This window comes from Equus quagga, chromosome 2 (assembly GCF_021613505.1).
Source record: "Equus quagga isolate Etosha38 chromosome 2, UCLA_HA_Equagga_1.0, whole genome shotgun sequence".
NCBI lineage: Eukaryota > Metazoa > Chordata > Mammalia > Perissodactyla > Equidae > Equus > Equus quagga.
In genome coordinates this window covers 80,205,577-80,228,020 of record NC_060268.1, presented here as the reverse complement: position 1 = coordinate 80,228,020, position 22,444 = coordinate 80,205,577, and the positions used below count along the sequence as shown (strand labels likewise).

The 22,444-nt window shown below is 40.1% G+C and overlaps 1 protein-coding gene across 1 annotated transcript in view; it reads right to left on the bottom strand.

Annotated features, from left to right (window-relative positions):
* The window catches only part of CERS3 (ceramide synthase 3), a 107,080-nt gene that overhangs the window by 81,616 nt on the left and 3,020 nt on the right, over positions 1-22,444 (bottom strand). Inside the window, exon 2 of the mRNA XM_046653336.1 lies at positions 566-739. Coding sequence (XP_046509292.1) covers positions 566-738 — 173 coding nt within the window. The 5' untranslated portion in view covers position 739. The remainder of the gene's footprint in view (positions 1-565; positions 740-22,444) is intronic.

The following is a 22,444-nucleotide window of genomic DNA, read 5'->3' as shown; positions in this document are numbered from 1 at the left end:
AAGAAGTTTACTTTTTCTGAGAAAGCAAATTGATTTTTTCCTTTGATTTCCTTATACTTTGGAATGAAGTGCTGCTATTAAAACTTTCAATAAACCCTTAAAATAAACTATGCTAGACAGCAATATTAAGTTTGGACTTTAATGAGCCATTTTTGTTATTTCATAGGCATCCTAAAATGATACGGCATCCCCTGGTCACAGACTTCTAACGCTGCTTTTCTGGGCGTGTGTATCCTGTGCCAGACAGCATGGTATGTGAAAGATGAACCGGGTTCCCGCACTGTCTTTGACACTAATAAGCTCTATGATCCTTAACCTCTCTTGAGCTCAATTTTCTTCACTGTAAAACTAAAGCATTTGAGGGGACTACGTTTCTAGTTTTTATTTGTTCACTTCTAGATAATGTCTGGTGTACATTTGATTTCATGAATTCCCCCGAGAATCTGTAGCTCACTGGTGGCACCTCGGAACAACAGATTCTTTAAGGATCTTACCAAGATTCTATTGCTCTAGAGTTGGGTCAAAGACAGGGAATGGGAAGGAAAGACACACAAATACCACTTACTTTTCAAAGAAATGTCTGATAATCAGCAAGCCAAAAGCATATGGAATTGTCACATATAAATGAGAGGGTTTTGCAAAGACGAGTCCATCATGATCTTCAAGATCTGACCACTTTATCTTCGGAGGAAGCCAGAGTCTTTCCAACCAAAACCATTCTTTAATCGTCTGAAACATTCTAGAGATGAAAAAAGAACACATTAGGGCTGTAAAACAAATACTTAAAATTGAGATAACATTGAGCACCTTTTACTCAAAATACCTAAACCAGAGAGTTCTGAAAAGAAGGCAAGGACAGAACACTATTGTTTAATGGGTTTCACGACTCTTCATTGCATTAAACAAGAATTATTCTGCCAATACTCTCAGAACAATTTTGGCCGTGGCACGGCAAACTGAAGTTTCACACACCACTGTACATACTTTCACTGTTTGCACAACATACATTAATGTATGGGTACGTATCTTCCTCTTATACGATTTTGTGATATAAAAAATAATTTAACAATAATCTCTACAGTTGCCAAAGGTCAACCTCACGAAAGCTCCAAATATGTAGAAATCTTCACTAGTATCCTAAGAACTTCTCTAGGAGATAAAGAACAAGCACGTTTAACTTCATATTACAATAAGGAGTTCAAATTAGTCCGTGTCAACAAATATTCGAGATTCTATTATTTGTCAAGCACTGTGCTAGGCACTGAGGATACAAAGATTAAAAAGACAGCATTCTTGCCTTGAGGACCTTATAGTCCTATGGGCAAGGCAGGTCTGAACAGGCAACTTTGACACAATTTTTGGGGGTACAATAAAAGTATATATAGGGTATTGTAGGAACAAGATGATGGGCGCTGAGTCCAGCCTGGAACTGTCAGGGAAAGATGATTGGAACAGATGATCCTTGAGATGTCTTGAACAATAAGAGGAAATAAACCAGAGAAATTCAGGAAAATGGGGAGGAGGGAACAGGAGTTTTAAGGAGAGAAAGTACTATGATCAAGTAACCAGAAAAACAGAACACAGAATTATATGTTCTAATCTCATTGATTAGGCTGTGACCCTTTTAATCTTGACATTTTGACTTTCAGGATGTTTTGATTTCATCTTTTAATAGTTAATCAGAGAAAGGAGTCAAAATGTCCTCAGATACACAACAGGGTGGTCAAAATAACTCTATCAAAACCACTTGATTTGTATGCGACACGGTGCCTGTGGAACACTACCAGCAGTTTGGAACTATTACAGCAGAGGAATCCAAGATGTGGGATGGTGGGTTGCACATGGGTGCCCAGACAGTCTCCATTTATCACTGTGGCATAATTATTAATAGCGCCTCCTTTCTTTCAGAAGTGATCCAGTTTGGGCAATAAATTACATGGTCACTCTCATCAAAAGGCTGGTGAGACAGGTAGGACTTGGTCATAGAGAGTCTGAAATCCATGCTAAGGAGCTTGGACATGAGCTAATGGAACCCACTGAGGAGTATCAGGCAGAGGAATAACATGGTCAGGTATTTTAGAAAAGTCACTTTGGCAGCCAGGTCCCCTGTGAGCCCATATAGTCTCTGTGCCGATTAGAGGATGGTGTCTCTCTCTCTGGGCAGACACAGCCCTTCTACCCAGTGAAAAGAGGTCTGGATTTCAACCCCCACAAGCCTCCTGGCCAGGCACATACATAGCCGCGCTGTTGGCAGTGCTATGGAGCACTTTCAGGAGGTGGAAAGACTGGAGCGCAATTAGGAGCTTAAAGTAAGAGACGCAGTGAGAAGTAGGAAGGTTTGCACTAGAGCAGTGGGATCAGGGAACTGAACATGCTGATAATAACAGCCTTCATGAGATTACCTATGGGATCAAAACAAGGTAGAGAAAAAAAGAAGGCCAAGACAGAAGTGACAGTGAGAGAAAAAACCCAGAATACTCAAAACACCCACGGTCAAAGAACAAGTGTGGTGGGAGTAGGACGAAGGGCCGAGAGAAAGGGAAGACTCAGAGGTGAGGATTAGAGAGTGGAATACTAACCTACAGACTTCCAAGTTCAGACAGGGAAGAATTCCGAGTGTGGACCCCAATATCCTTCGGAAAAATCGCCACCAAAACCAACAACTGAACTCTGGTGAGATAACTCCCTGCATCATTTCACCTCTCATTACAGCTCAGAGACATGCTCATCCGAAGTAGCATGAACTTAGGCCCGTGTGGAGACGGACAAAAGTTGCCTTGTTTGTCATGTATTCATCATTTTACTATAATTTCTACCCTGGGGGACAGTAAGTCCCATTAATACAGTTGCAAAGTTGTGCAAGTATGGTGGAGTAAAGATAATCAAGAAAGATTTAGTGAATAATTCCCGTCTATCAGGCTTTGGGGCTGCAGAAAGGAAAGGGTTGGGCCCAGACTTCTGGGAGCCGACAGTCGAGTCAGGACTGATGTGGATCTGGACTTGGGAGGACCCAGTGAGGACTGATGAAAGAGCTGATAGTTAGGAAGGAAGAATTAACACACTTTGGTAAGGGAGCTGAGGGTTCAAGCTTGGTTGCCTGGGCCATCTGACGTAACTGGCCAAAAGAGGAAATTGAGACAGGAAGTTGGCTTTGAAGTACACAGTTTTGGCTCAGAACAAGAGCTGAGTCAAACTCCAACTAAAATTCAAACTTTCTACAGATTATGAAAACCAACCCAGGCCATGGGAGTCTCTCTGTTATGGACAAACCTTGTGTCAGGCCTTGTCCGTCACTGTATCAGAACAAGATATGCCTACAAGGGCAAACATATGTTTTCCTAGAAGTTTGCCTCAGCATGTTCATTACTTTATTGGCACCAAATTTAACAGACTAGCACTCAGGGGATAAACAGTAATGGCAGAGAGTTAGTTTTTCTTTTGATATTGTTATAATAATTCTTATACAAAGTAGTTGACTCACTCCTAAAATGAATTCCAGGCAGTACAGATTATTTTGTCCAGAGTGAAATATAACTAAATAAATAGCTTACAATGGTTCTGTAGAGGTTGTCACTCCAAACAATGCCCTTGTGCAGCACATGCAAGCAATGAATCAAGGTCTGTTGAAAGCCATAGTACCTTTAATACCCAACAGCCAAAAAGATTTAAAGGGAGATAGAAAGAATTTGGAAGTTGAGGGTGGCCCCCTGGAAAACGTAGTTCAAACTGAGAAAATACTAAATATATATTACTCACTTTTTCTCCATGTGCTGCCACCAAACACCAATTATTGCTGCTTTAAAAGAGTTGAGGATCCCTTCTTCACACCACACACAAAAATTAACTCAAAATGAAGCACAGACCTAAATATAATGGCTAAAATTATAATGCTCTTAGAAGACTATATAGGAGTAAATCTTCATGATGTTGGGTTAGGCAAAGCCTTCTTACACGTGACACCAAAAGCAAAAAACAACAAAATAAAAAATAGATAAATTGGACTTCATCAAAATCAAAACCTTGATGAACACCATCAAAAGACAACCCATAGAATGGGAGAAAATGTCTGAAAATCATGCATCTGATAAGGGGCTTGTATTTAGAATATATAAAGAACTGTTATAATTTGATAATAGAAGGACAAATAACCCACTTTAAAAATGGGCAAAGGATCTGAATAGATATTTCACCAAAGAAGATATACAAATGGCCAATAAGTGCATGAAAAAATGCTCAACATCATTAGCATGAGGGAAATGCAAATAAAAACCGTCCCCAGAGATACCCTTCACACCCACTACTATGGCTATAATCAAAAAGATAACAAGTGTTGGCAGGATGTGGAGAAACTGGAACCCTCACACACTGCTGGTGGCAAAGTAAAATGGTACAGCTGCTGTGGAAAAGTCTGGCAGTTCCTTGAAATGTTAAACGTAAGGCTACCATATGACCCAGCAATTCTACTCCTAGGTATACACTTAAGAGGATTGAAAGGATTCATGCTACAACGTGGATGGCTCTTGAAAACATGCTCAGTAAAAGAAGTCAGACACAAAAGGTCACAGACTGGATGATTTCATTTGTGCAAAATATCCAGAATAGGCAAATCTACAGAGACAGAAAGTAGGTTAGTAGTTCCTCAGGGTGTAGCAGGTAGGTGTGGCGGGAAATGGGGAGCGACTGCTAATGGGTATAGGGTTTCTTTTTGGGGTGATGAAAATGTTCAAAAATTGAATGTGGTGTTGGTTGCACAACTCTGTGAATATACTAAAAAACATTGAATTGCACACTTTAAATGGGTGAAATATATGGTATGTGAATTATATCTCAATAAACAAAAAGAGTTAAAAATTCTTCTTCCCAGCTTCATCCCTTTTTAACCGTTACACCTTTTAGTCCATGGCTCATGCTAAACTTCATGCTAAAGCTTCCTATTATTTCATTTATGGGACTTAAGTTTTACCTCCCAGATACACCTGAGTCAAGCTTGTGCCCACGAACCCAGAAAAATAAACAAATCAAGGAAATACTATATCCGGATTCAGACTTCAGCACGATTTCCAAGTTCATGACTTTCAGGAGAAAAAAGAATAGCAGGCTTTAAAAAGCAAAAACAGACGGTCTCTCCTGAAGGAGAAGTGGCTCTCCTAGATGACAGCCCTTGAGTATAAGGATGTTTAATAGACATCCATAGGCCAACATTTTAGCTCTAGGCAGTGGGCTTCGACAATCCAGGCTACACCTCTAGCCAGCCTCTGGACCATCCCTTTATTTTCTCTCAAGATGAGAGCAGAGGCTAAGCAGAGAAAGAAATGAGGTAAAGAGAACTGGGACAGACCCTCTCCTCTAACCCTCTCTGCCGTTCGAGTCTCTTAGCAAGAAACAAGTCACACTCCCTTAGCCTCCCAATAGCTGCTCCTAAGGCCACAAGCCTGTGTCAGGACCTCTGGCATCCTTCCTAGTCACCTTTCCCTGACCCTAGTGTACTGGATGTGCCATTTTGGAGATAGCCCACCACCCAGCCCTGAGTAGCAGGGGAAATCACTGTCTGGGGTGTTGGTCAGTGTCTTTCCCACTGTGAAAGTCAAGATGGACAATTCTCCATCTACTGGCAGTTGGCCTGAGATGGCCCAGGCTTGGCCAGCTGGATGCTTTCTCAGGACTTTGAATCTGGAACAGACAGTGGTATCCAGCAGCAGCAGATGGCATCCTGCCTAGGCAGTGACTGCTGCTGCTGAAAAGATAGTAGTCATTGTCTCTCAGCTTCTTGGCCTTCCTGATCGCCTTGGTTTCTAGGTTTCAACTGTGACCAGGTCTGGTCCACCACCCTTCCTTCGGTGCTGCGAGTCACTTCCAATACAGTCTTTTGTTTAGGATGGAAAGTAGTGGATTCTGTTTCCTACAACGGGGAACGCTGACTGATACACCTAGCATTTTCCCCACCCTCCTTGAGGAGAAACTGGCAGCTCCAATTCAGTTGTCAGAACCTTAAATTTAGTGGAAGTGTCTATTCTTAGTATTTTCTCCTAAAGTTTACACAGAGAAGCAGTAACTCCCTTGAATGACTGAGCAGGGGCAAATGGCCTGCAGCGTCTGTCAGTTTCTCCCTCTGGTTAGTTTCTGATCACATCTTGCCAACAATGGGCACTCATTTGTCTCTTCCTTCTTCTCTCCCATTTTTTCTCCTGCTCTGTCTCAATTTCAAGACTCACAGCGGCGCTCATAGTCACTACTTAAGGCTTTGGTGGTGGTTGTCCAGTGTAAAAGAGGCTGCTGGCCTCCCTGACACAGCCTTAAAAAGACGCTTGGTAGATGTCAAAACATTACCTACACGGTGAGTGGAACACGACCTTTATACTGTGTAAGCTGTCTACATATTGCAATACTTAAACAATACCCAGATAGAAAGAGAATTAGAAAATACTGAGATGGAGAGAGACCTGCGTTCTTAAAACCCCACAAGTTACTGCCCTAAAAACAAATCCTGAGCATTTGCAACAATGAATCTGTCATTCAGAGACCTGCCTGTGACTCTGTCACTTTTTGGACAGTCTGAGAAGCCCACCGACTGTCACATTAAACTTACAGCCCATTTCTCATCTTTATTCATTTGGCTCAACTCTAGGACTTTCTGGAAACTGAAACATTGTCAGCTGTTGATAACTCTTCAGTCTCTCTGCTTGGTGTTCTCTTGGAAGCAAACGCATTTATTTACTCTTTGGCCATTCCCGGTCCCTCTTTTCCTCATCAACTAGTCGAAGTCCCCTTTTTCTCATCCCTTGTATATTATCTAAGTACTGCAAGTCCTATTCATATAAAAATATCTGAAGGACCAACAATTTTTATTTATATAAAAAAATGAAGTTATTTTTTAAAATAAGAAATATTTGCAAGAAAAACACCTGCAGCTATGTTTTTTCTTTGGGGGAGCATCAGGAATGGAGATGGCATCACGGCACAGCTGTGTTTTCCCACCTGTCAACACGGTGGAATTTTTAAACGCGATTTTCAACTCCAGCTGACAGTAGTTTGCAGGAAGACAATCTAACTAATGTAGGTTTGATGACTCTCTATTTTCTGACCTCATGGATACAGAACCCAACGGGGTGAAGGAAGCCTACTGAGCCATGCCCTCTGATGAACACCATTAAATTTGACCTTAGGAGTAAAGAAATAAAACCATCTTGGCCACAAGTTTATCACTATTTGAAACAACATTTTTGTAAAGTGTTAAAAATGTGGCACTTGAACTATTGCTGAGGCAAGCACTCCAAGTCAGGCTGAGGCTTTGGACAGCTTTGGCTAATTATCCACCCAATCCCCCTGTAAATACCACATCAGTTCAGAAGATAACTCTATAGAATGTATCTCTTGGATAGAGGAGAGTGACAAGAAAAAATCTCTACAGAACAGAAAATCTTCACCATCTCTGAGTATTATTATGGTTGGAGGACGTGAGAGTTGGTGAGAGCTTTGGAGACTGGGTGACCAGCTAGATTAGAGTGGGACCAGGGTTCTCTGGCAAAGAGAAAGCTCCAGAAGAGCAAGGACCTTGCCCGGCCTGTTCACTATTGTACACCCAAAGCTTGTCACACAGTAGACACAAAGTATTTGTTGAATGAATGGATGGAAGGTTTACTGAGGCTGGAATGGATTTGTGAACAATCAAGGAGTGATGCTATGGCCAAAAATGATATCTAATTTAATTATCTACAAACAACTTCATCTTTATTAGCTGCAAAACAATTTCCAAAATTTAAATGCAGGGGGTTAGGTAAATATGTTTATCTACCTTTAGTCTGCTTGTTTTCTGTGGAATTAACTCTACTAACTCTGCCAAAAAACTGGCTATGCCTTTAAGATAAGACATGAAGGAAAACATTAGCAGCTACTTGATTCCTGTGAACACCGTAAGGACTGAGCCAACTGTAAATATCAATTCTGAAAGCATTTTAAATTGTGCCATTTCAAATGGATGAGATGATGTAAATGATAGAGCAACTTAACTCTGAAGGATATTTATTATGATTAAGTTAATGTGTAAAAAGCCTATAAATGCCTGGGCTTATAGCTGTAAGAAAACTGAAGAGAAAAAGAAAAAGAAAAAAAATCCTATATTTATGTAAAGAAGTAATTAATTTACAACAAGATAAAAACAACTGTAAGTAATTCCCTCATACTAAATTTTATAATTATATCAATTTAAAGGCTCGAAGAAATTCATAACAGACTGAGAGACTGAAAAAAGAAAAATTCAGAGTGTTTGTAGCAAAAAAATGGGATTGCCTCAAAGATATCATTGATGGGTATCAGGATGTCCTAAGTACCCATTCATTTTGCCTTTTAGTTACAGGCCCCCCTTCCCTCACCTCCAAGTTTTACCTGGGCACCTGGCTGCCCTGCCATGTGAGACAACATTTCCCAACCTCCCTTGTGGATAGATGTGTTTGTGAGTGACTATGTCTGGGTCAATGACACAGGAGTGGAATTGATTTGGGTAATCTCCCTAAAGAGCAAGCTGCATATCCTGATTTCTCTCTGTCTTCTTTCCTGACAGCTGGAAATGGGGATGACAGGATAGGAGCAATCTTGGAAGCCAGTTAGCACTTTAGCCCTGGTCCACCCATATCTGGACTATTTCATGCAAGAGAAATAAATGTCTATCTTATGTAAGTCATTGAATTTTGCATCCTTTTTGTTATAACAGCATAGACTGTAACTCTAATTAATACATAGGCGAGAATAACAAGGAAGAAGTAAACAAGAACTATACTTTATATTGCTTCCAAGTAGATTATAAAATCTGGAGACATCTGCTCATCAAAAAATACCATTAAGAGAAAAAACGGCAAGCTACAGACTGGGAGAAAATACTTGAAATATTTGCAATACAAAGGACTCATATCTAGAATATAAAAAGAACTCCTGCAACTGAATTAAAAAAAAAATGTTAAGCAACTTCTTCCATAATAAGTCCATTGGAGGCTGAGTTTCCGTTAATATTCTGCCTAGTGAGGGGCATCCCAAGCATCTGCTCTGCCTACTGGGCTCCTTGTAGGGAGCTTGTGCCAGTTATCAATGTATTGCCTCTCAGCTCCCAGTTCACCCTTTTCTGCCCGCTCTGTGAAATGGGTCTGGTCCTTTTACCTGTTTCCCTTTGCCAGCTAGCCCTGAAGCTTCATAGAGGGTGGTGGAGAGACACTGTGGGAGGAAAGGGTTTTGCTTTCTGGCTCTGTGTGCTCCCAGGGAAGGCTCCAGCAGCCCCAGCAGCCAGCAGATTCCAGTGGCACCTCCCTTAGGATTTTTGTGGCAGAGTCTCCAGTGAGACACTTCTCAATGAACAGCTCTCCTCAGCACACTAGAGGGCAGATTTCCAGCAAGTTCCAGAGGGCTGGTTTCTAGGCAGTTCTGCTGGTACCACAGTGACTCCTCTGTGCTCTCTCCATCAGGGTCTGCACATCAGCCCTGGGGGGGCCTACTCCTATAGTCCTGGAGCTAGCCTACTCCTACAGCTGGGACTCCTACACTCCTTAGAGTTCTTCCTACTAGCCAGTCCTTTGTTACTCCAATCCTGATTGGACCCTGACTGCCTTGATGGAAAAGTCCAACCATCTTTATGTGCTTACTCTAACATTAATTAACAAAAGCTAAAGTTATTCTGAGCAAGTCAAAAAGGCCTCTGAAACTCAAATCACAAGGGAGAGCCTTCTCATTTTTCCCTTTTAATGCTCTATGTAGAATTTGCTTATAGATGAAATGAAGACTTGATATTTCAGGAACTGTGGTTTTGCCCTTTTGCTCCCACTGATTCTAAAGCTTAGGTTAATGTTCCCAAGAGCCAGCTGTCACTTTCTACTAGGGCAATACTTTTTCATTGTTAGTAAACATAATTGGGATATTTTTCCAGCAAAACAAATAAACCACTAAAATGCCAACCAGGCACGTGGCATCTGTATGGGGTCAAGTTCTCTTTCAAGCCGGGGCTATCCCCTAGTGCTATTCTCTTCAGGCCGTGTTTCTCTTGGCTCTGTAATAAAACTTCACAATAGGCCTTGATCTAGATTCCTAACTTAAATCACCCCTTCCTAACTTAAATGTTGAGCCAGTGAAGTTTAATTCCTCAAAAGCCCAAGGCAGAGTTACTGTTTGCTGTTGTGTGCAGAAGAAACCCCACTTGGGAATGGTTCTGCCAGAGGCTGATTGTTCGAAGTGACTCCAGCTGTGTTTGGAGGCAGCTCCCCACCGCCCTCTCCCTGCGCACACTCTCCTGTCACTGAGAAACTTGTTGCAGGGTGGACCACCGGCAGCGGGTCTGTTCTTCCAGGCTCACTTGTGCCACCTTTCCCCTCACTTTGTCCTCCCACAAGCCGGGTCTGCTTTCTGACCCTTGAAAGCAAAATGGTCAGTTATTTCCAGGCTTGAGACTATTCCTTATACCTAGAATTCTCTAACCATCTCCATCCCACTCTCTCCTCCTTATCTTACAAGTCTCAATTTAAGAGTCTCTAAGATCTTCATCAAGGCTTTCCATGACCCCTGCTCCCCCATCGTTCTCACAGCTAAATGGAATACTCCTGTTAGGTGCTGCCATCCCTCCCTGTTCTTCTTCATAACAGGTACCAAATTTGTAATTATACAATTGTACGCTGATTTAAGTCTGGCTCCCTCCCCCAATTTCAAGATCCACAGGGCAAAGACTACACCTGTTTTGCTTACAGTAGCATCCTTAAGTTGGCATATATTTGGTGTACAAACAGTAAGTGCTCAGTAGATATTAGGGGAGGCAGTTTAACACAGAGTTCAAGCACATGGACTTTGGAGCTGGACTGCCTGAGTCTAAAGCCTGGTTCTGAAACTTACTTAGCTATGTGACCTGGGACAACTAACTTCACATCAGTTTCCCCACCTACAAAACAGAGATTATACTTGTATCTCCATTATGGGGTTGTTAAAATGATAAAATGAGTAAATATTTGTAAATCACTTTATTACATGCCTGTTAAATGATAAACTGGAGTCAAACTATTAAATATTATGTTGTCCTTCTAAAGAGAGGAACTAAATGAATTTTCAGGTCCTAAAATTCTATAATTAACACCTATTAAATTAGAAGAAGTTAATTTAAAAATAATATTCAATGGGGCCTGTTCCAGTGGCCTAGTGGTTAAGTTCAGCATACTCCACTTCAGAGGTCTGGGTTTGGTTCTCAGGCACAGACATACACCACTCATCAGTGGCCATGCTGTGGTGGTGGCTCACATACAAAAAAAAGAGAAAGACTGATAACAGATGTTAGCTCAGGGTGAATCTTCCTCAGCGAAAAAAATAATAATAAAAAAATAAAAAATATTCAGTGATAACTATGATATAAATGTGTTATATTATCATTTACATATAAATGTAAAACTGTTACATTTATATGCTACTAGTGACAACATAAATGATATTGACCTTTGGAAAATTGGATAATAAATTTTAGGAGTCACTAAAATGTTCAAGCCTACCAAGGAATACATGTAAAACTGGACAAAAAAATGTTTATAATTAATAAATAACACTTCATTGTTAGAAATAATGATTTTTTAAAATCTGGAATGTTTAAGTACATTTTGCAATGTTAATTCTATGTAATAATAGTCAGCTAATGCTAAAAATTATGAAATTTATCAACATGTAAAGTGTTTATAACATGTTAAAAAAAGAAAACCAAAATTCAAGATTCTATCTATACTATGACCATATGATGGTATATGATCTCACTATGTTATACTATTTTATACATACATGTGTCTGTGCATGTATGTGAAAACAAAAACTATAAGGAAACATAAAAATAATTGATTGCTAAATGGTAAAATTCTACGTGTTTTAAATTTTTTAATTATTATTGTCCCACTACACACCCAACTTTCTCTGACTAAAAGGTGTTATTAAGGTGATTTATTTCACATTCATGTGTTTTTTAAGAGGCTAATTTTTTAAAGTGAATGCTCATATACAAAAGCTAATAGCTGATTTGAAGTAAGACAAGTTTGTTACTTAGGTAAAACCTTCTTACACACACAAACAGCTACCCATTGAATTCTATTGTATTCTAACAATTTCAAAGAAAATAAAAAATGGCTTCCTTAGTCAATAGGAAGACAGGCTCTTGAGATCTACCTGTAAAATGACTTTAGATTCTGGAGGTAATAAAGATAAGACAGAAAATGCAGTTTAAGGAAGCAGTATTTGCCAAAAGGTAGTTCTTCCGGATGCCTCTTCACCTTTATCCAGTCTGGCTCATCTCTGTTCTAGTCACTATTTGACAGAGATCGCCAAAGCCCAGCTCAGGACCAAGAGAGATAAGTGACCAAGGAAGTTTACTTAGACTTGGTTACATGCATAAGAACTTGCAGAAAAACAGGTATGACCGAAGTCAGAAGAATGTAAAGCAAAGTTACAGAATAGATAAGTCTTAGAGGAATGCAAAGAAAAGGGGTCCAAGATGATTGGGAGGAAATCTACACTAAAGTTACATAGGATTGATAATTGATAATTCTGCCATCAAAGGTAGAATTTCCTTCCCCACCTCTTTTTTTTTAAGTTAACCTTAGAAGTGTAAAATGTAAATTAATAGGTGGGTAACTAGGCAATGGTGTTGCAACGCAAAGAAATGTTAACCCAATTACCATCACATCAGCATTTCCTTTCTAATTGCTATTAAGTATTTTGCTCCTCTCCACCAAGTCCTTCCCTGCAAGCTCTCCTCCCTTGCCTGGTGAGTCACCCATCTTGCTTCACAGACTACCCTGTTATTAGTCTCAGGCACAAGTGAGTGATGTTGGCAAAAGCAAGGGATTGGGAACCTTAGCTGCCAGTGACTCACAGAGCAGTCTGAGGTGAGGCCTTGATTCTGTCTCAAGTTTTCCCATTCGAGAGACTACAGGACTGGCTGAATGTCTGCAAAGACTTTCTGTGCCCTGCTGAAGGGTCCTGCAGGAGCTTTCCTGCCATTTAGTCCCAGGTAAAAAGGGTCAATGAAACTGCTTCACACATCACACCAGGAGCTCATTGTCTTTCAAACAGCTGAAACACTTCAGAAAAAACAATGGCTCTAGAGTCAGAAAGCCCAGGTTTTATGGCCATCCCTATCAACTAATAGCTAAGAGGTCTTTGGCTACTCAATCTCTGAATCTTCATTTGCTCACCTGTTAAATGATGCTAATTCTACCTGCTGTACATGTTTTAAGAGTAACTAGGTATATGCAAATACCATAACACAGAAAGTTCTGGATCAATAATAATATTATCTTATTATCCTAACCTCACCGGGTGTGGGCAAGAATCCAATGTCAGGCTGGTTTAAATAATAAGATTAAATACTAAGTTTAAAAAGACTCCCAAAGGGAGAGCAATGGGATACCCTCCTGCTCCTTCACAGCCGCCTTCCCCCAGTGATCTCCACATCTCTTGCTTCTGGGAAAAGATAACTGGTTTTATATCCTTCTTTCAGTAAGGAAGCCTACACAATGGGCACAAACTGTGCTAAGCAGAAAACTCAGGGACAAGTCCTGGAGAGGATGACTGCACAGTGTCTAGTGCCAACCTTTTCAAGGATCAGACTCAGCTGGAGGGATGTCCAGACCTCCCCTCACAACACACTGGGGCAAAATTTACAGGACAGGATATGTGGGAACCCAAGGCCTATTGGCTTATCAAGAATAGGGGTTTGGGAATTGGAATGCCCATCTTCACCCGCTTCCAGCTGCATGATCTAGGTAGAGCAAGTGACTTCTAAGAGTTGAATTTCTCACTTATATATAATAATTTTTATATTTGAAAGTCTAGGTCAGGATTAAATAAAGTCATGTGTCTAAATCACTTTATGTGATGCCTGGTATAGAGTGAGTGCCCAATAAACTATAGGTGTTAGTACTACAGTCACTATTTACATTTTCTCATCAATGGCACTGTAGACTTCCAGGTGGTACCACTGACAGCCATCATTCACTGATTTCCTACAATACCCTGATGACTGTTGAGGTTACCCAGACTGAGTATTGGTGGGGGAGCAGCTTTTCTGAGGGATGAGTGTGACTTGACAGGGTAACTCATTTCCTTAGGGACAGCAGGATTTCTTACGTCAGGGAACTCGTCTTGGGCAGTGTCACCAAAGGAATCATTTTATGAAAGAGAGTGAGATCTACAGAGGGTGTGGGGCCACATCTTGATCAAGAAGGAATTTGGAACATCTGTCTCTCTCACAGATGAAGAGGAGGCCAAGCTATTTTTAAGGAAGGACTTGGGGTTACTAAGGCACTCTGATGAAACAAGCTCCAAATTTAACAGTTTAAAATATATGTTATGTAATCCTTAAAGGCAGGGTTTCCTGTCATACAGCCTGCTGCCCCCGTAGAATGAGGCACCCCTTGGGAAATAATGAGATGACAAAGATTCTGGTAATCTTCAGATGAGGGTGGAGTGCAGTGGGTGTGAGGGCCGACAGCAGAGGGCAGGAAGGTGGTGAAGGAGCGCAGAAAAATAATCTCAATTATATATTCTTAATGGCTTTCTTTTTTGACTGAAATCATAAAAAAAGTTAGAACGATAAAAGGCAAGATTTTCCTCTGGCAAGAACTGCTAGCATGCGGCTGGGAGACTGGGGACCTGCTGGAATCATCGTTTTCTCCCTTGAGCAAATAGGGATGGGTCATCTCCCTTCCTTGCCCAGGGCAAGTGCTCCCTCTGTCCATGGCCATGAACCCTTGCTATTTATTCACCAAGAGAAAATAACTCATAAGATCTCAAAACTGAAAAGAATTAGTCATTCCCATCTAGCCTCTATATAACACAAGTAGCCCCTTAAAGAAAATAAAAATGTGTAACACCCAGATTTTAAGTAGATGGGGGAGAGACAGAGACAGAGACACATACAGGGTATCTCCAAAGTGTGGAACAGAGAGAAAAGATTTCCTTTATTCATTATACTTTTTTCTGGATTAATAATTAAATCTATGGCTTTAAATTTAGAGATATTTTGCCTGCAAAAGCCTCTGGAAGAAAAAACGTCCTGGGTATATTGTATGAAAATGTAACATACTTAAAAATAAAAATTCCCTAAGTTTCCAGACTTTTCAAATATACATTCTTTCCACAAGGGCATCCTTAAATTTCTGTCCAATATGTATTTATATGATTTTCATCTTAGTCTCTCTGATTTCTGCCTATTAACGCAAATCAGCTGCTATAGATAAGAGAAAACACTGCACTAACAATAATACCGAGTTCCCTAGGTAAGTGCCACGTCTGGCACGCAGTCAACTCCTTCTTCCCGGGGAAGGGCAGACATGTCCAATGTGATTTTCTGGTTACTTCTCTATTGATCCTGGTTTGGAGTCTATGGGTTCCTAAACCTTCTTTTTAAAATTTCTTCTTCTTTAAACTAAGACTTATTGGATATTTCCTCAAATTTTTTTCTGCCAAAAAATACAGTTGGCAGAAGTGCTACTGTGAAGGACTAGTCTGAATTTTGTGAAGCAGGACCACATGTGAACCTTGAGAAGAGAGAGTGATGGAATTGGAGTTGAGCTGACCAACTTGCCGGCTCCACGTGCTGTATGAGGGGATTCAGAGTTCCTCTGGGTCATTAATGTTAGTGAAATTTAAATATAAATGTCTTAAGGTGGGAATGTTCTCAAAGAAAGTGAACAAATGGATCATATGATATTCAACTCTAAATAACCCAAGTATAATTATTGTCTGAAATATATATAAGAGAGATGTTACTTTAAATCTATGTGGATTCTCTTAAAATATGCCAAGAGATGCTGTCTGAGCCTCACTGAAGCCCTTTTGTTCAGGAGGAGGGAGTCCTGGATTGCTTCTCTTCCCTGCCAAGTGAAGCTGTTTCTCAGCAAATTTTTCTTCCTGCTTGTTTATGAGGTTGGGAATGTCACTTATCTGCCACCTTATGAAATCTAAGCAATTTCAACTTTGCTGTGCTGTTAGGTGGATGTTTATGGGGTGTTGCAATAGAAGAGGAGTTACGTTCACATATTCCATAGCCATTCTGAAACTGCTCATCCTTTGTCACTCTGTGATGCATGAGTCAGTGACACCATTACCCACCAACAGTGTACAAAGGACACTGAGCTTGATGACCAGGAGCAGCCCCACTCTTACACTCTTACCTTATTTTAAAAGACCCTACTCTGGCTCTCCTTTGGCCACACTTCCCTCCCATGGAGTTAGGAGTCCACAGGCCCAAAGGGACATGCCCACTGCACCCCATGCTTTCTAGACTTGCTAAGTGTACTGAGGACCCTAAAATTCCCCACCCAAACAGCTCAGAGCCCACACCCAAGGTCTTCATGGGCCCTTCGTCAGGTCTGTCCTCCTAAAAGTGACACTACAGTGTACTCGTAGGCCTAGGGATGGCCAAACGGAGACAGGTGGGGAGGGGAAGAAAGGACCTGTGCTTAGACACACACACAGGGATGTCTGCACACATATACACTAGGCTTCTAGCTGAGCAGGACAGGACTTGGGCTGGGAGGAGGGACAGGGCCAGGCTGAGGGCCAGATGCCTTCGTACGTATCTTGCCTAGGCCCCTCCAATGTTAGGGGTGCACCTGTCCACTGGGTGACAGGAATTCTAGAAGCCAAGGATCTGTTCAGGCTGTGTAGCCACCAGAGGGGCTGGTAGATTGACCAAAACAGAGATCCTCATATAACTTCTGACTGTCCAGCTGGACTACTCCCTCCCAGAGAAAGCACCTTCTTGCTTAGCAGGAAGTAGTTATTCACTCTGGCTTACTAATGCTCCCCAGTCCTGCTCCCCAGCAGGCTACCTCTTCACTATTGACTCTCACTTGACCAGAAAGTAGGCAGGGGAAACACGTTTGTGATTGAGTGGTTTTACATTTAGCAACAGTTTTGGTAATAAGATGTAGAAAATTAGAGGCTAAAGGAAGGGGGTGTGCCTTGGTCAAGAACCCCTTCTGAGTTCTCTACTGACCCACTAGGAATTGGCTACCCTGGGAGGATGGGGCTGTGGGGCAAAGCCCCATGTAGGCAAGGACTGTTGGTACAGGGGAAAGTGTAAGAGATGTGAGTCAGATGCCCACTGTCATCGACATCTGGTTTTGCAGCTGAAAATTGGGAATAATAACATCACCTTTTCATAGACCATTACAGAAATTTATGAGATGATTAATATTATAACTAATAACTATAAAATATATCACAGTTTACAAAGTTTCTCCCACAAGCATTTGCTCACTGAATTCTCAAAACAATAAAAATTAACACTCCCAATTTACAGGTGAAAAATGCTTAGAGGAATAAAGCGACTTCCTCAAGGTGACACAGGGCCACACTCAAATGTAGGCATTGAGGGTAAAAACGCAGCTTCTCTTTATGTCACCTGATCTTGCCTTTCATCAAGTCAGTATTTGCGAAGATGCTTTGTGAATAACTCTTCACCATATGTATACATTGTCATATTTGATTGTCATTTTTGATGATTTTAAACAAATCATCAAAGAAATCATCATGATTTTGAAGGTTCTTTTCTTACAGGTGAGAGGTTGGAAACTGGAAACCTGCAGGACAGACCCAGCTTTCCTCCCTCCCGATTAGAGCAGCAGATATGCGGGAATGGGAAGGAGGGAGGCGGGGGTGAGGCCAGAGCACAGGTGGCAAATACCATCTCAGATTGTGAGGCTCTTCACCACCTGGTGCTGTCCAGTGAAACTGCCACTCAACACCTCTCCTTTCAGAAAGAAAAGAACATGAATCTGCAAAATTTCATAGAGAATAATATCGTCCTTGCCTTGACCAAACACCACTCCTCCCCAGAACATGAAAAACAATATCATATAAGAAACTTTTGAGTCACAGATGTAATTTTCCGAGATCAAAATTAAGAAAACACAATAGAAGTAAAATAAAATAAAATGTAAATCATGATAATTATCTTGAGCGTATACGATAGCTTACTACCAAGGAACTGACGTACCGTATGTGTGTGTGTATATGTATATACACATATATAAAAAGTGTCATGTTTACTTTCACAACATCCCTGCGGAAGCAGAAAAGGGAGAAGTAATTACCAGACTTAAAATTCTACCTGTAAGTTGTCATCTAACTCTAAAACTTTAAGTCAGAGTTACACACTGGTGGTAGAACTTGGTGCCGGTCAAACCGGGCCTTCCAATCAGTGTTGTTTGACCTGTAGAGTGCTTGAAAACAACTCAAGCCAACATTTAAAATTCAGGGATTTTCACGGAAAAATCCAGATTCGCAGCTTCACTTGAAAAATCAGAAGAAGCGGCAATAATCACAGGATTATTAAGTGAGCAATAAGCTTCTAGCCTGGCCCACTGCTGATTTGTTACCTGACTCGCTTTCTAAGGCGTATAACTTTCTGACTCCTTCTCCCTCTAAGATTTATCAGTGTGAGTTATGTCTTCCAAGTGAGTGTAACTTGAGTAAAGGCAACAAGAACCTAGCACAGCCTGGTATAACGATTATGCTTATATTAAAGCACACAGTTTTTCAAAGGGCCAGTTGTGACACATTAGTGCACGGGTTCTCAACCCTGGCTCTACAAGGGAATTACCTGGGAGAGATTTTTAAGCCATGCTTTCCCCTTGTTCAGACCAACCAAATCAGGATCTCTGAAGACGCTGACCTGGCATCAGTATTGTTATTGTTGCTTAACAAATATATTTATTGAAGTACAGCATACAAATAGCAAAGTAAGAAATGACAAAAGGGAACACATTTGTGTTATAATCATCAGCCAGATCAAGAAACAGAATATTACCTGCCCCCCAATACCCCCTCCCAGTCGCTGCCCCACCTTCCCCAACTATCCTATCCTATCTTCTAACCCCGTGGGTTAATGTTACCTGCTCTTGAACTGTATAAAAATGGAATCATACTGCATGCATTCCTTTGCATCTGGATTCTCTCCCTAACATTTATGACTGAGATGCATCCAGGCTGATGCATGTAACATTAGTTGATGCATTGTCATTGGTGTTTAGTATTCCATGATATGACTATAACACAATCTATTTTTCTATTCTACTGTTGATGGAAATTTGGGTTGTTTTGAGTCTGGGGCTACAACAAATAATGCTGCTATCTATGAACATTCTTGAACATGTCTTTTGGTAAACATATATGTGCATTTCTGTAGGGCATATACATAGCAGTGGAAAAGCTAGGCCACAAGGCATATGTACACTCAGGTTTAATAAATACTGTTGAACAGTTTTCCAAAGCTGCTGTGCCAATTTACACTCCTCCGTCAGTGTATGAGAGTTCCCACTGTTTCACATCCTCGTCTACACTTCTATCATCTGTCTTTTAAATTTTAGCCTCTCTGGTAGGCGAGTAGCAGCACTTTGTTGTGGTTTTAATTTGCATTCCCCTAATGGCTAATAGGGTTGAGCATATGCCATGTTTCTTGGCCATTTGAATAGGCTTTTCTGTGGAGTACTTGTTCAAATCTCTTGCCCATTTTTCTATTGTATTGGCCTATCTTTTTAGAGGGACTTGTTTATTTGTTCTGGATATGACTCCTTGTTGGTCATATGTATGGTGAACATCTCCTCCCCCTCTGCAGCTTGTCTTTTACTCTTTTAATGGTATGCTTTGATAGAAAGTTCTTAGTTTTAATATAGTCCAATTTATAGAGCTTTCTCATTATATTAGTACTTTTTTTTAAAGAAATTACTGCCTACCCTAAGATCATGAACATATTCTGTTTTATCATCTAGAATAATGCTGTCCAATAGAAAAATATGAGAGCCAAATATGTAATGCAAAATTTTCTAGTAGCTACATATTAAAAAGCAAAAAGAAACAGTGAAATTAATTTTAGTAATATATTTTATTTAACCCAATATATCCCAAATATTATCATTTCAACATGTGATCAATATAAAAATTGTTAATGAGATATTTTGAATCCTTTCTCTATAGCATGTTTTTGAAATCTGGTGTGTGTTTTACATTTAGAACATATCTCTAATTGACCAGCACATTTCAGGGACTCAGTAGCCACATGTGGCTAGTACTACCACATTGGAGAGTATAGATCTAGAAGTTATATTGTTTCACCTGTCACATCCATATTAACATTTAGATCTGTATAAATTTGAGGTTATAATCAAGATTCATTTTTTCCCATATGGATATTCAAATGGCTATCCTTTCCTTATAGTATCAACACTGCCATAAACCAAGGGTCCAAATATGTGGAGGTTTATTTCTGGAATCTCTAGTGCATTCTATTGGTCTACTATGCTTTTGGCTTTAGTTTTTTTTTTTTTTAAGTTCCCTAGTTGATTTTTATTTTGAGCGAGTATTGAGAACCACTATCAGTGGGTCACAAAATTAATTAGTAGGTCATGACCACAAATTTTATAGAGTTGAATGGAATTGAAGAGAAAACATCCATATGCATCAAGTATTGTTTTGTGAAACTTTTATTTCAGTTAAGGTGTGTGTGTGTTCTAAGTTGAGAAGTAGAAAGTATTTTTTGCCATCAGTGATAGTCAAAAAAACTTTGAAAAACACTGCAATAGTATCATCTTTGGAACAATTACTTAGGATCAACCAACTTGCATATTATTTTACAGTCATCATCTAGAAATGCTCTGCAGTTTTACTCTTCCACAACTGGTTATAGACCAGAACCCCACACAAAGCAGATCTCCACTGGAAACAAGTGAGGGAAGGCCAATTAAAGCCAATGAAACAGGAAGAGACATTACGAGACCCTGTAACTTTGACCCAAAGTAGAATATGATAATAAGCCTGTGATGTGAACATTACAAGTGAAAATTGCTAATCTGCACAATTTGACTTTTGTTCAGCATCAGCATATCCTATGTTTTTAACATTTTAATCGGATATCAAACAAGAAAACAAAATTTGAGGGGAAGAAATTGAAGTCAATTTAGTTATTAAACGATGTCAAGTAATCTTCATTATTGAAGAAAATGCTCTCAGAATTTTTGCTTAAATCTTGAAATGATTACTTTATTGTTCAGCCTGTGTCAAGATCAATCTAATCAACAAATATTTATTGACTATCTGCTAAGGAATCAAATCTGGCAAAGGAATCAAAATAAAAGAAATAGACCTTTTTCTTGCATACAAGTACTCTATAGAGAATAAATAGATTATGGCATATGATTTTTCCTCACTAAATACTTCATTTTAGAACATGGATGCAATAAATAAAAATGATTTCAAGCCCCTTAATGTAATATTTTATCTCTTCAAATAACCTAAACATGTGCCTTAGCTGTGAAATTTACAGTTTTCAATTAATGAGAAATGTATTTGGTGATCATTTCATAATATATACAAATATTGAATCATTATGTAACACCTGAAGCTAATATAATGTTATATGTCAATTACACCTCAATTTAAAAAAAACAAAAACAAAAAAACTGGGGCCAGTCCCGTGGCTGAGTGGTTAAGTTTGTGCACTCTGCTTCGGCGGCCAAGGGTTTCGCCAGTTCGAATCCTGGGCGCGGACATGGCACCACTCATCAAGCCATGCTGAAGCGGCATCCCACATGCCACAACTAGAAGGACTCACAACTAAGAATATACAACTAAGCACCGGGGGGCTTTGGGGAGAAAAAGGAAAAATAAAATCTTAAAAAAAAAAAATGCTTCCACTTCTCCCTTCTCCGGTCCCTGTGACCATGTAACACATGTCCGAGAAGGCATAGCTACGAGATGGAAGAAGGCGGCACAGTCTGTGACAGGAGAAGAAATAAACCTTTGTTGCACACACACAAAAAGTATGTATCTTTTGGTTTTGTTTTTCCTTGTGCATATGCACATGATGCGTGTGTGTGGTGTGCGTACCAACCCTGAACAGACGGATTTGGAAATTTTGGTTAAATATCTTAGTTTCCTGGTATTTCCTAGAGATATCATTGAGGAAACAATAAAAAGGAAACTTTCCATTGATTTGGAACTTCTGTACTGTAACAGCTATGCATAAGGCCTCCGGTCTGTTTGGTTTACTCTCCTTAAGAATGCAGCACAAACCCACTCCAAAGACTTTCCAGTGACCAAATGGGAAAAAAAAAAATAAAGAAGAAATGGTTATTAAAACAAACCAAAACCTTTAACTTTGTATTTGAGCAGCATGTGGACACTCACAGCCTAAGAAATCTTAAATTTTCATACTTGGGAAAGGTGAAGTGTGTCTCAAGGTCAAGTCTCCTTCCCACTAGGGCTATCTTCCATTTGTTAATGGGCTTCCTCAGACATTAAGGTATGATAATAATGAAATTTGGAAATAATTCAACTTTTAAAAACACAGTGATGGCTGAAGTCCATTTGCAATCGAACATCTGTCAACCATCCACAACCTCTGTGGAGAATTTTGGCGGTGACAGTGTTGTAAAAGGTCAAA